This window comes from Perissodus microlepis, chromosome 9 (genome assembly GCF_051167445.1).
Source record: "Perissodus microlepis isolate ML-2025 ecotype Zambia chromosome 9, ASM5116744v1, whole genome shotgun sequence".
Classification (NCBI taxonomy): domain Eukaryota; kingdom Metazoa; phylum Chordata; class Actinopteri; order Cichliformes; family Cichlidae; genus Perissodus; species Perissodus microlepis.
Window position 1 is genome coordinate 19,101,532 of NC_140469.1, and position 15,091 is coordinate 19,116,622.

General features: G+C 41.4%; 1 protein-coding gene across 3 annotated transcripts in view; it reads left to right on the top strand.

Moving 5' to 3' along the window:
- rbm33a (RNA binding motif protein 33a) overlaps positions 1-14,130 on the top strand; it is a 30,754-nt gene extending 16,624 nt beyond the window's left edge. The window contains exons 11-19 of one of the 3 annotated variants that reach the window (XM_084939465.1): positions 1,529-1,658; positions 2,028-2,392; positions 2,800-3,063; positions 3,215-3,520; positions 4,446-5,219; positions 6,946-7,122; positions 7,906-8,091; positions 8,973-9,061; positions 9,212-14,130. In XM_084939465.1, the coding sequence (XP_084795591.1) occupies positions 1,529-1,658; positions 2,028-2,392; positions 2,800-3,063; positions 3,215-3,520; positions 4,446-5,219; positions 6,946-7,122; positions 7,906-8,091; positions 8,973-9,061; positions 9,212-9,260 (2,340 nt within the window). In that variant the 3' untranslated portion in view covers positions 9,261-14,130. The remainder of the gene's footprint in view (positions 1-1,528; positions 1,659-2,027; positions 2,393-2,799; positions 3,064-3,214; positions 3,521-4,445; positions 5,220-6,945; positions 7,123-7,905; positions 8,092-8,972; positions 9,062-9,211) is intronic. The other 2 variants (XM_084939466.1, XM_084939467.1) reach the window with 2 other exon arrangements.
- Positions 14,131-15,091: the final 961 nt, after the last annotated feature.

Genomic DNA, 15,091 nt, shown 5'->3' on the forward strand with positions numbered 1-15,091 from the left:
GCCGGCAACATCCCATTTATCGGCGGGCACCTGATTACTCATGATTATCATACATTATCATCCCATCAAATTTAATTGTTAATAGGCCAGGCGAATTGGGGGTCATAGCCTCTAGTATTACTGCATTAAATTTTTGCTGGTGGAGACAGGTTTTGAAATATTAATCTCAACACCAATTAAAGTCATTATTATGAATATTTTTACTCTTCACACATTTAGTTTCACCACAAAAGAGCTGCAACTAAGGATTATTTTGACAATTATTTTGATTTGGTGCCCGTTCTCAGTCAAATATTGATTAATGTTAATGGAAAAACCAGGAAATAGCCAAGCATGCGCTTTCTATCTGCTCAAAGCTAACTGTTAAAGTCAGAAAGCTTGTGTTGTCTTAAACCTAAACAACAAATGCGTTTTAAAAAATTATCCGATGATGAGTCGTGTCTGAGAAAGAGACGCCTGCTCTGCAGACACTTTGTAGGAATCTTTTCTCCTTAGCTATTATTAATTTACAGCAGTGTTCACTACTTTGAAAATAGCACAAGTAGTAAATGATATCAGTCTTATGTTAAACCCAGAAACAAAAACTCAAGTTTCCATTCTTTGTTATATAGTTTGACATTTGGCCCATCTCTGTTATATTTGTCACGGTTATCCCATCACAACTAAGCACTGTCCTTGCATCAGTTACATACCGAGTCGACTGTTTATCAAGGATTAGACGTGAGAGGATGAGCCGTGTTATTCGAGAGGTATTATATGGACACTGGAGTCCTCATTGTGCAAACCTGCCTGCCTGACCTTTCAGAATGGCATGATTGTGCCCCCATTGTGATCCTCAGTCTTTGTAAGCCTCTTTGATTAACTTTATGTTAAGCAAGTTTTTGGGACTCTGGCCTTCTAGCTTTCTAGCACCTCTTCTCTCTAAATACCTCCACACAGCAGTGGAATAAAGATGGATTAAGCCTTGATAGCATCTTAAGTAATTTACAATAGGCTTGGAGGAGGCAAGCAGCCCATTTGTGGAAGTGGCACGTGTTGAATAGCAGGTTAATTTTTCAACAGAGATGGATGTTTAAAAGAATAAAGGAGACAGTTATGAGGGGGATTCGAATTCCAAGGAGGGATTAAATGGTTATCTAGTTTTCCTTGGAAGATAGATTGGGAGTGGTGTGCATGCGATGAGTGGAAAGCTGTCTAACATACAAAGTGGTTGAAACAAAGATGAGGGCACTTATCCCCTCCTGAAATACCCTTTCCTTGTTAGAAAAAAAGCCTTTTAGAAGCCCCGAGTAGCATTAATGCAGGTTTGCTCACAAATTCATGCTGAAGGGTTTCTTTAATATTGGCATGCATATTGATGTTTACAACTCAAGATTCTGCATCTTTTTAATGACCCTAGCACCTCAATTACAAGCGCTTTCTGCCCAATGCAATACCTCACAAATTCCCATTTTTCATTAGTTTAATTTGTTTGTGATTATTGAGTTCCCAGAATGGCCTATAATTCATGAGTTTTGTGTTTTCCCAGGGACCGGGAGACTTTCAGCAGCACATGGCTGGTAATTTCGGTCAGCCCCAGCGGCCCCCTCATCACATGGAGCCTTTTAGGAACCAGCCACCTCAAGGCCCCCAGGACAGAGAACCCCTCTTTATGGGAGGTGAGTCTCACATCCAGCCTTGATGAGGATAACAAAGCTCTCTTAGCATATTTAACCCTGTTCATCATCACCTCTGGCGCTATACCTACAGGGTATGCTGCTAGCTTTCTGGTTAGCAGAACTCATGTAGAATTCATGTGTGTATATATTTATATACGTCAGAATGAAACCTGGAAATGGCATTATACATGTTTCATTTGCAGAGTTAATAACCAACATGTTTGTTTTTCCGTTCACCTTGAGAGAGCTGGCTGTATCCGTTTTTCATGCTATAACAGTATACATCCGGAGTCTTAGTTACCGGTGTAGTCTCAAGGAAAGAAAGCTGACATCTCCCTTATGTTGTTGTTATTCCTCATGTGGAAACAGAGCGCACAGATTCAACACGGTTTCCAGGGCAGCACATGTTTGATCACCAGGGCCCCGGCCCTCTGATGAACAGCAGCAACAACCTCCACCAGCAGCAGCTGCCCAGCCAGGGCCACATGGGCTTCGGCCCACCAGGACCAGCCTTCAACCACCCGGGCCAGGGCCCGCTTGGACTGTTTGGGAGAGAACCCCCAAGACACAACATCCCTCCCCACCAAAATCACCCGGGAATGGTGAACTTAAATCAACAAGGTGGACCCCCCAACCAGCCCAGGCCTTTCATGGGCCCTCGTCAAGCTTTTGGCCAACAGGGGAACCTTTTCCCTCCTACACAAGTTCCGTTTGGGATGCAGGTACGACTAAGAGTAAGTGATTTCTATAACCACTAGATGTCTGTGTGTATTTGTGTCTGTTTGTTTAGTGAATGTTTGTTTATTTAACCCTTTTTCTCCTCTTCTACCACAGTTAGACGTGCTTTCTAAATTCAATAATTTGGTATTAATCATATTCATTGCTGCTAAAGTGTTGAGGCTCTTGTGTTTGGCACTGCTGCATTTTGACTGGAGACATAGACAAGAGCGCCCTCTAGTGATTAAAGCATTATTTTAGTACTATTTAGTTGGATGCATGAGGACACAAGTTAGAGCTCAATTATGTAGAAATTGCTCGTTCCAATGTTGAGAACAACTTTCAGAAAAACTAGTGCTGTTTCTGTTGTTTCAGAAAAAGATGTGTTCATTGAGCTTTTCTTCCTTTCCTCCTGATTTTTCAGGGCTTAATGCACGGCCCTCCTGTTTCCCAGCTTCCACATCATGATCCGCTGTCACCCCATCAGCCCATGCACCAGCAGCAGCAACACCATAGGCAGGACTTACCCCACCATCAGCAGCCGCAGCTAAATCTCGGTGAGCCTCGCCCTATGATGCACCATGGCCAGAATCCTTTCCATCAACAGCAGGGGCATGGCAGCCCAAGGCAGATGAATCCCCGCCCTCTGAACCCCCAACAGCGCCACATGTCTAACAGGCAGAGAATGGTGAGTGATTAACATATTATCTCATTTATTTTATTCTTAAACTGGTCTTAAAATGCTGCCATCGTTGTTATATGTATCGCATCTATTTTTAATCAGTAAATAAAAACTGAGCTAAATGGTTTGAAAACACAAAATTTGGCCTTTTCTTCAGAACACACCTGTCTCCAAGCAAATGCAGCAGCGCAACAGCAACCTACGTGAGCTCCCTGTAGCACCTGGCAACACAAACACGAACAGCGCCCGCCCTGCCACCACCCCCACCTCCCCCGCTGCCAACATCAAGCCTGTTGCCAGGACAACACAGGGGATGCGTCCTGGGCAGAACACTCAGCCGATGCCTGACGGTGGCAAAGGAAGAGGCCAAGCTGTTGCGAAGACTGAATCACAGCCTGAGGGAGCAGGCAGGACAGTTGTTCGCAAGGAAATTCCACGCATGCCGTCCGGCGTGACACCACAGGTCAGGACTAAGATCACATTTTTGTTGTTTTTTTGTCAGAGACAAGGACAAAAAAAAGTAAATTTTAAAAAAACGAGCATGTTTGGATAATACATAATGTGTTTATAGTAATGTGATGATTTTTTTTTCCAAATACACTTTTTTATAAAACCTCTGGTGTACAACACAGTGTCAAAAATGTTATTTACAGCATTGTTTTTCCTGCATCATGAAATTCAAACCATCTTAAGCTCCTGTCCCAAAAGTAAAAGAAGGAAATCAGTGTTAGAGATGAACATTTCAAGCTAAAATACTCTAAAGTAGTCATAGGAAGCTATTTGACTATTCAAAGATTACCCCTCGGCACCCACTCTCATATGACTGTGGATATATATGCTCTATATACCTGGAAAACTATGGAGTGGGTGTTGTTGTCATTCCTTCTTTAGAACTTTTTAATGGCCATAGATGTTTTTTTTTCTTTTTTTGTTTGTATCAGAGCATCTAATGTGTGTCTAGTAATTGTTAGTGAAGGCAGAATTCTTCTGTTTTAGTTAGAATTTATAATAGGCTTGGAGGAGACTGGCAGACAACTTATAATTTCATTGCTGCCACCTTCTGGTAGTACTATTGCATTACACGCTACTAGATGCCAGTAAAAACAGGGGAATATTAATATATAATAATAATACTATACATTATTTTTTAAAGTAATGTAATCTAAAAACATCAATGTGTGTAATAATTACTTGCCGTATACTAAAGTCTTTGGATTTTTACTTGCTAAAAATTCACCAAAAACCAAATCATATATTTGCTGATGACATTTTCACATGCTTTAGACTAAATGCCCAACCCAAGCACTAATGATTAAAATAAGACACAGTGCTACATCCAGGAAGTGAAGTGTGGCAGGCGTATTTCCAGCTTGTGTTTTGTGCTACAGGATCCTGATGAGGATGAGGAGACACGGCAGTATCGTCTGAAGATTGAGGAGCAGAAGCGTCTGAGAGAGGAGATTCTAAAGAGGAAGGAGATGCGACGGCAGATGCAGGCTGGTGTCAGGAAGAAGGAGCTGCTTGAAAGACTTAATGCCCAGGCACCAAGCCAAGGCACCACTACTACACAAGCTCAGCCCGAGCAACCAAATAAGCAAATACCACACCCTGTACCTCCAGCACAACAACAGCAGCAGCAGCAGCAGCAACAGCCGCAGCAGCAACCACCACCAGAACACAAACCACAACAGCAACTGCAACCACAACCACAACAGCAAAGACAGTTTCCTCAGAGAACACAACAATCAGTAAATCCCACATTAAAGACTGGCAATATAGGTAACACCATCCCTCCCAGCAGTGCTGCTCAAACCCCCGGGCCCCGTCCCAATGTCAAGACACGGCTGCAGATGGTAAAAGGCAGCATTGAGCAGCAACAGCCTGCCCGGCCTGTTAAGCAACCCCAACAAAATCAGCTGCAGCCAGTGCAGCAGCGAAGGAACAGCGCTTTGCAGAACGTAAACCGATCTGGTGCTCCGATCCAAACCGTTCAAGTTCCTCAAAGGAACGTACCTGATACTCCTTCAGCGAGTCCAGCCCTGGCTCAGGCTCAAGGACCTAAACTTGGCGCTAAAAGAACTGTGATGCAGCGGGCAAGGAGTACTAGCTTCGAGCGCCAGCAGGTGCCGCAAAAAGTCAGAGTCGTCAAACTTTCAGGAGCGGTGAGCATATGATTTCATTTTTATCCTACACCTCTTTGCCTGTTTTGGTTTGACATTTATTTGATCCTCTTCAGCAGATTTTACCCACATGGGAAACTACACAGTTTTGAAAGGAAATGCCACTGATTGCCCTCACTGTCTGTGTTGCAGTCCAGATGATATCTAACCTATGGGAATGACATAGTGATGTCTGTGTCATTTTGGAAAAATTGATCTGTTAAGAGTTTCCTCTCTTAAGCTTTGGGATCTGGTATTTAAGCCACAGTGCCTTTACATACATTTTACCTAGAGAACACAGAAAGGCTGGAGGCATTAAAAGAGAGCAATATGACATTTATCTGTAGAGTTGGGGACACCTCATCACTGCTCCTAAAGGTTGATATCCTCTTTTCAGGACAGAAGAGTATTCTTTTAATGATAAAGGCCTCGGAGGGGGTAAAATAAGAATGACGGTAAAGGCGGTAAAGTCCAGAATTACCACTGCTGTCTGTTTTTGTACTTGCTTGATAAGTTACTGCTGTGGCCTTAATTGCACATTAATCTTTATTGAAAAACCACAAAAGCGTGCATGTTAAACATTCATACTTGTCACTGATGAGATGTGTTGGTGGGATATGATAGTATTTGAAATAAGCTGCTTTTCGACTTCATCCCAGAGGATCAAGCCGCCGAGCCAAAATCGCAGGCTGGCTGCAGATGAAGATAACTGGGTGTCAGCGCGTTAATGGAAACCTGCGCAGAGCTATCTGATGTAGCGCATCTTGGAGAAAAAAAGAGGAGTGGGATGTGAAGTGGGGAGAGAGAGAGATGGAAAGGGAAAGAAACGGCTAGGGCCCTATAGCAGCAGTGAAAAGAACATTCTCCAGGTGCTCTCTCTTCCACATTGTTCCGCTGTCATCAACGGGAGCTTGACAATGTTATCTCCTTTCCTTATTTTTCCTCACACTCTCTCTCTCCCTTTCTTGTCATCCCTCAGTTGCTTTTTTCCCTCAGCCCATCTCTCAGGTGCGAAGCAACAAAAGATGCCAATCCAAGACTCTTGTAATTAATCTTTTTTGGTTGAAGGTGGTGGCGGTGGGGGGAGAAACATAATACCTGTGTAAGAAAGTTGCCACTTTTGAGGATTTGGATTTGTATGGCTTAGGCACACAGATAAGAGGCAAATTATATTTTCATCAGGGATAATACAAAGCAGTGCAAAACACAAAAGCTGGGGAGGAGGGGAGCGCGCAAGGGAGATGGGGTACACATCGAGCTGCTGTCGTTTCAGTGTAATGCAGCTTAGCATTTGATGGGCGCAATCAGGAGCTGTGATTTCTATAGGAGGATTAATCCATTTATTCTCAGCTGGGGACAGGTCAGAGATATCGCCTCTTTTCTTCCCTCGTATTGATCTGTCACATCTTTCTGCAGACTCGGGGAGGAGACGACCTTCAATTCCTCCCTGCATGTCAACACAGTTGAGCTGTGACTTTATTTGATAATGAGACCATCACCTTGTTGAGCTGATCTTTATTCTCCACAGCCTGGCGGATACGAATCCAGCGTCCAGTCCTGACAGATTTTAACGTTGTAGATATGTCCTTGCATTTCTCCCAGTTGCCCATAAACCACTTTCCCTAAATGCTTAATGTGCATAAGGTGATTTTAAAAAGTGGGAAGTTTATAATTGATTCTTTTTTTTTGAGATGCTAAATTAGTTTTGCCCTCCATCATTCCCATCCAGAGTGGAAAGGGGCCTGAGGCCACAAGCAGCCCAGTACAGGAACAAGGCGCCTGGCCAGCAGCTACGCTCAACCAGGGCATCCAAAGGAAAGTTACCATGACAGGACAACAGCAACAGGGACCAGGTGGACCGTCACAGGCTAGCCGCGGGGGCATGGGCAACCCACAACAAAACAGGGTATGCTCAAAATGAGCTCTGTTTCTTTTGTGGTGTAGACACTAGAGAGAATTTCGCCTGAAATGTGATTATTAATGGAGGTCACTACACATGCGATGGCAGTTCTGCTATAAAAGAAGCTGAAATGACTCCTGTAAAGTTGTCCTGTGCCAGTGGCACTCCTGTGGCATTCAGTAGACGTACCAATCGAGGAGTTGTAATAAGACAGGACAGTATGCCAGGTGCGGGAGTATTGACAGGCTGAAAATGGTGTAACACAGGGGGACTACACAAGGTCCCCTGGCCTCTCTGCACGCCTGTCACCGCCAGGCTCCTGTCACTGTTACCGTACTCACTGGCGCTGACAGGGTAAGGCAGCCACCATAACGCTTGCATGGCTCCTCTCCCTTTATGCTCCCCCGCCCCCCAACACATACAGACATATTCCCACTAGCTCCTCTCCTCTCTTCCTCCTCCCCTCCTCCTCTTCTTCCTCCCCCTCTGCTGCTGAAGCAACATATCTCTCACTCACAAGCTCATATGAAGATATGCCACGCCGCTTGCATCGTGTTCTGATGTTGATGTTCAATGCAGAAATATGACGAGTCAATCATGTGAAAGCGTGACAAGGCTGAGAGGTGTGAGAGGGAAACGTGTAGAATTTTAAAAATTTGCCTTTGTGCTCAGAAAACTCTCCACACGGCTGAATGCACCTGCCTGCCCGTTTTTAGGAGGGGAAGGTTCACTCTGTACATCTGTGGTCTCTCTCCCTGTTTTTAAAATGACTCTTTCCATCGATTTTAGGTTGTTGTGTCAGGCCGGGGCCGAGGTAGAGGGGGTAGCCAGATGGGTCGAGGTCGTCCGATGCCCACCAGACAGAGCCAAAAGACTGCTGAGAGTGAGCGCTGCACTGTGTCCATTGAAGGCCTCTCCTCATCTACAACCGATTTGCAGCTTAAGAACCTTCTGAGGTCCATCGGCCCAATAAAGGTGGGTACCAAATACATCACCCTGGAGAATATGGTGTATTTATATTGTGTTTTCATACCTCGTTGACATGGCTTGGCTAAAGCTGAATTTATGCATTGTTTTTACATTAAAGCCTCATACCTCACACTATTAGGTGATCTGCTTTAATGGTCATTTTGTCCTGTTGTAACCCTTTAGGGATTGCCAGTCACTGATAGCATTGCTACTAGGGTAGGTTGGCAGAGAAGGTTAAAGTGGACCCTTTTAGAGTATACATGTGTATAGATAAACTAAGTTATTAATCTCGGGGGTCTTCACTTTTTTCCCCCAAGATTAATAAAAGAAATGAGCTCAATGAGTATCTCTGCACGTTTAGTCAGATTATTCTCCAAATTGAAAAATCCCCCCTCGTATGACGATGCTGCATACACACATTAATTTTAAAGTGTGCAGAAGTCTGAGCGTGTGTTTGCGTGCACATCTCCGTGCACACCCAGACACATCTGCGTTTGCAAGTGTTGCTTATATGTGATGTGACATGAAACTGTAGCGAGGTAGATTCAGTTTTGAATAATCTATGTTATGTTATTTATTTAAAAGATTAAATTAGGAAATTAGGTAAGAATTGGCGAGATATTGCCGATCACTTTGGTCATCTTGACGCCCTACTTCACACTGAAAACTTAGAAACCACATATTTAGTGGCACCCACCAGTGACAGCAATGGCGTTTTTTATCTGCAATCCCACAGCGCCCTCTGTTGTAGTGATTCAGTAGGTTAGCTTTGAAGATCCAATTGATTATTCTCTTTCTTGTTACCACCCCCGCTCCCCCTTGCGGAGGAAAGGAGTATGCACTTCTATTTAGTTGGGCCTTTTTCCCCCATTTTTATCCACTTGCAGACTTTCAAAATGATGCCCCAACAGAGGAAAGCATTTGCTACATTTTCCAGTCCCCAACATGCAGCAAGTTTCCAAATGAGCTTCCACAGGTACTGAACACACCTCCTTCCTTTTATCTTTGTAAACATGTCAGACATACTCCAGTAAACCTTTTATATTTTCCAGTTTAGCTGCTGTACAGTGTCATAGGTATCTCCATCCACAGTGGCTCAAACATTGTTATCACAATTACCACACAGGCACATGATTGATTTGTCCCACATTGATGTGTCGCTGATTGACGGATGAGGAGCGTTATAAAGCCAGCGGGTCCTTTTGCAAGAAGTCGCTCTCTCCCAACGCCGGAGGGTCTCCTGCACAGCTCCAACCTGGTCTACAGATACTTCTCCATTTCTTTTGGGGGTCACTAACATTCAACGCCTCTGCACATCATTCATCAAGTCGTCTCCCATTGAGCTGGGACAGTGAACACAAAGACATTTAGCTGAGAGCATGCCTGTGTTTGACTTTTTCTACCAAGTGTCTGCAGTTGTGAAAATGGCACTGGAGAGATACTGGATACCTTCTGCTATTTCAATGTAGTTTGTGATTAATGTTTATTTTGCATCTGACATGGACACTATAAGTAGAGCTCATCATGGGATAATGGTTGCTCCCCTCTTTAGTGAAATCCTTCGTGACAAATGACACTTGAACGCTGTGATTCTAACGTGACCACTTAATAGAATTTTTTATGTTATTATTGGTGTGGTGCTCATGCAGGGGGACTGGTTGTGGTGGGATGCGGTCAGCCTGTTCATGCAGTGGGTCTCCCCTGTCTGTAGATGGCAGTATTTTATCACTATTGGTGTTTCAGTCTTTCTCTCGTAGCCCTGCATTCGGGTAGCTGTGAAGTCTGTTTTTTGGTCTATGGCACTACCTAGTGGGGTTCCTGCATATAGGCAGAGAGGTGTCCTGGTTGTGATGATTCAAGATGTCATAGCAGTGACCAAAACCCAGCTGGAATAGGCTGTGATTAATTTTTTGCTAAATTCCCTGTGGTTTAAAGAATTGTAAATGTGGGCACGGTTGAGTTGATTTCTCCTGTTTTTCAGTTTTATTGTTGCTTACTAAGTCCTTTCTATATCTCTCTCTCCCACTGTCTCTCTCTCGTTTAAGTTAGTTGGTTATTACTCAGCTTTTAACTGTTAACTAGAAAACATTGTGGATGAACCTTTCATGCCTTGTTTGACCTGCATTTTAGTTGGATGTCTGATTATGAAGTAGTTAGATTTAGGTTGTGCCGAGTGTGCATTGTGGCCGTGAGTATGTAGACATGTTTTTTGAGTTTTCTTTCTTTCTTTTTAATGAGCTTGGCAGGGTATTTGACATTGTTGGTAGATGGAAAATAACTGTTTCCAGTTCTCTGCAGGATAAACAGACATTTCTGTGAAGTTCCTCGAGGATACATTCCTTACTCTCCTCTGGAATTGGAATAAGTTTGGAAATATTTACCCAAATTTGAGTGACTATCAGCTTGGTGCCTTATTGATCAGTAAGCTGCACAGCAGACTGTTTTTCCTTCACGCAGAGCGGTCAGATTGGATAAAAGAGGAGGAAATATAAACAAAATTCACCTTAATACTTTGCCCTGGAGACTGTAGAGAGATACATTTTCTAAATACACTAATTTCTCTTTTGTCAGTTTTACACATTTTTTCCAAGGCATCACTTACTAGCTCGTCACATTTTAAATTTTTTTGTTATTCAGATTTTTTTCTCCTCATCACAAAACTGTTTGTGTATTGTAGTTGTAAAAATGTGTTAAAAGTTTAAATGCAGACGTTTTTTCACATCGAAGACTGAAATTGTTTTATATACATTATTCAAAGGGACGAGACAGAACAACGAGAGGGGGCAACCATTACCCGCGTAGTGATCATGTGCATAAGTCAGGCTTTCACTCGATATTTAACTCGTTAAATTTTTTTGAGTTCACTCACGTTGTATCAGGAAAAACAACTTTTATATGTAAAGGATATGCTGAAGTGTCCAGATATAAGTCATTTTTACAAGTATTTTGTTTGTATTTTCAAACGAGGAATGACTGGACCACATTTGTGTTAAACAATACATTTGACAAAAAGTTTAAGGTAAAAAGAAAAAACGAACAAATAACCAAAAACAAAAGTGTAAATAAAAATATGGCCAATATACCGTGAACATGCAGGTATGTGAAGCCACTTGAACTTTAGCCCAAAGACGTGTGGTTGTGTGTGATGTCCATGTGTTATGTGCCTTTATGATAACGTAGTTTTCATCTTCTGTGCCACACTTTCTACTCTTTTGTACTTTTTAACGTATTCTGTAAGTTTGGGGGTTTTAACTATGCAACATATGACGTAAATGCGTTTGGAAACTTACGTATTTTCTTGGGATGAACCACTTTTTTAAAGTAATTTTTGATTTTGTAGGTTTATAGACGCAAAAAACAAAACAAAACAAAAAATGAGCAGTATTATGGCAAGAGATACTACCTCAAAGTTGAAGGGGAATATCACTGAATTTATTTCCTTAAATGAGAAATTTTGGCCTGAAAATTTAGCATTGATGTCATCTGAATGTGCAGCTCCATAAAATGAGAAGCATTGCTACTCGGCTGGTAGGGAAAAAGTACGAGTTTTATGCCAAAAAAAAGGTCACCACTTTTATTTTATTCTTTTAATCTGTCTGGAAGTCTGTTCCCAGCTGTGCCTCTAGGTGGCGCTACAGATTAACCTCCCTGATTTTGTGGTTTGAGAAATGTGTACTAATTGGCTTCTCTGTCCTGTCTGTATGTGTTGAATCACATCACAAATTTAGTGGTATTTCCCTTATGTTACTTGAAGTTACTAATAATCCATAAAGGTTTAAAATAAGCCACCAGTACATTCTCAGCAAGTACCCAAAGTATTCGATCCCCCAAATTTCCTCTTCTTCATATAAACAGTGAAGTTGTGCCGTTTTTTAAAATTATTTATTGTTTTATTTATTTTTTTGTATGTTGCAGAAATCTGGTTTATTTATGTTTTATTCTTTTTTTGTTTGACATTTTTGAGCTTTTTCTGTGTATTGACGGTTATGTATTTATTGTCTTTCATGTTGTGGGTTACTCGCTCGAGTTTTAGTGCTACGCTAAATCCTGTGGATTTGAAAGAGTAACGGCAATGCCAGGTCGTAGTGATATTGTTATAAGACGTCAGGTCTTTTAATGCCAGAACAGATTCATATTGAATCTTATCTGTACTTTAATGTGAAGAATTTCATACAGACGTGTACTGTGAATTTTTAAAAGTGATTAATTTTAATTGGGGGGAAAAAGGCTTATTTAAGTTACAGCATGTTTTTCCAAACATGCCACCTCATATGGTTGTAGTAGGTATTTAACATAGAAGGGCTTGCCTGTCAGATGTGAATGCAGCTTTCTTATGCTTGCATAAGAAACCTCCATAAAGGCTGCTGATGATTATAGTGAGAATATTTAGCATATTTGGGTCAAAGGTTGAGTTTTGCACAGCACTAACTTGTAACTTTTTTTAACAGGTACATTTAAGGTGCAGAGTCGCTGAATTAATCACTGAATTCTGTCTTTTTCTTCAGATCAAATCCTCTACCGTGGAGCAGAGTGACAAATGCATTTTTTAAAAGCAAATTTAAGAGGCCATACCAAAGGTTTAACATGTTTTACTCAATCAACAAAGTGCATTTGCGAGTGACCTGAAATTAAGCAGGCTGTTTATATTAATCTGCTAAAAGTATCCCCTGTTTATATTGCTAATGTAATCATCTGAGGCCTTTTCCCAGAAACCTATCAGGTCATTTAACATCATATAACCTCACCCAGTTTCTCAAAGCCTTTGTTGTTCTGCTAGAAAAATAATCAACCTGTTTTCTGAGCAGGGAATTCTTCAAGGATCTTTTTTATTTTTTACAGTTAATTTCAGTTCAGTTTTATTTGTAGACTTCCAATTCACAACAACAGTTTGCTTAAGGCGCTTTAGATTCTAAGGTAAAGACCCTACAGCGATGCAGAGAAAAGCCCAACAATCAGACGACCCCCTATGAGCGAGCACTTGGTGACAGTGGAGGGGAAAAACTGCCTTTTAACAGGAAAACTAAAAAAAAGTGTTAAATGACCTGTGACTGATTCAGTCATTAACTAAGAGGTTGAGTAAAAGCATGAAACACCTCTGGTGTGGTCCCACACTTGCTCTCGTGGTGCTCTTTGTTTGATCACACTTGGTGGCACGATGGTGCAGTTGAGATTTGATTCACCTGATGTGACCGCCAGCCATCTCAGGTGCGAGTACAACAGAGAAACATCTGTAACTAACGCATACTTTTACTTTATTTTAACAGCGTGCCAGTAAGAGGAGCCATTGACCAGCTTAAACCATGATACTGCCTTAACTCATTCGCTTAACACTTCACGTTCTTTCACAGCCTCGCCATCTCCGGCCCCGAGATGAAGATTTCATTTCCCTCACTCGACAGTTGTTGGTGCGTTCAGGTTATCGGGCCTGTCGCCTTTTTCCTAACCGCTTTTCCTGCTGTCACTGTTCTTTCAACTTGACCATATCTTGTCTTTTCCTTCCCGCTGCTGTTCTTCAATGAACTTAAAACTTCTGTATCAAGCAGGGTGGCCTGCCCGGATTACCATTGTTTGTTAGCCCAGTGGATGGAGGTTTCCATCTGTGTGACGACAGCCGGGTTCACTGAGCAGACACATAAACCTCTAAAGCAAGCTGCTTCATGGCTTTCACTGCACCAAAGGTCATTCCAGCTTCTTGACACTCACTGTTTGGTTGGAGTTTTAACACAAAGACACTGCACTGGTTTCGTCATCTCGAACTGTATGGTGCACCAAATGACTGTAAACCCAGCCCGTTGGGTTCTGACCAAAACAAAAAGCAAACTTTGAAGACATCTCTGTGTTTTTCACACTCGTGTCATAAGAAGGAATCATGTTGTGTTTGAATTATTCTGAAATGATTGTGCAATTTGTTCTGATGCTGTAAAAATGGGATTTTTCTACTATGACATGAAGACTTTTAAAGATACTTCATTTTTTAAGTACATTTAAGTTTTTATTCTTTATACCTCAAACTCATGAAAAATAAAAGTTTTTGATGCACTTTAATATTTCTGTGTTTTTATTGTTTTTGGCTTTTTTGCTCAAAACTTCAATCAAAATGAATAAAAGTTTCTGTAGCTAGAAGTGAATCGAAGCTAATCAAGACAAATAAATACTTAGACAAATAAATTTGAAGATTGGTGATCCATTCATCTTCATAATAAATGTTATTTATAGGCACCATTGTTTTTGTTTTTTTTAATTATTACATTATTTTTATTAATTTGACTCTCATTGTTCGTCATATGTCAAACAAATGCAAGTTGGGAAGTTTATGTTCTAAAAGTAGTTGATGTAATCATCTGAAGCTTTCCTCAACCTTACCTGGTGACGTAAAACATTGAAATGTTTGCTGCAAAAAGTTTCTATATAAGCAATTACATGTTTTATTTCCAGTTTAGCTTTTTTTGTAATTTTTACTTTAACAGAACAAATTTTCTTAATTAGAGCTAAAATACAAAGATACTTAAAAAGCTTTTTTCCTTAGTTCATTTGTGTTTCACAGCATAGAATTGCATCTTTGACCTTTCTGGACATCTTTTTTCTTGTCCAGTGCCTAACATTTCATCTTTGTTCCTAACCTCCACCCAGTTCAGTTCTGAGCTTTTTGCCACTGCAGGACTTCCCCTGGCCTAAGGTTGAAGTCCTGTATCTCAAATTTAGTAACCAGTGTCACGAGCTAGTGTAATCCTTGTCCTAGATAAATGGGACCGTTGAGTTAGGACGGGCATATTTTAGCCTTCAGGGAGAAAAAAATGAAGCAACAAAAATCACTGTAGTTATTTCTACAGACTTTTTCTCTCATGGGTTTATACTTTAATTGGGAATTCTCAACTGTACGCTGCCTTTTGCCTTACGACAGCTGACCGACCCCGAAGTGGAAAAGTGGATGAAGATGAATTTAACAAATTTGGAACAAATTGGAAATTTGTTGGCCTCAGATTTTTGCCTGGTTAAAAACAGGGCA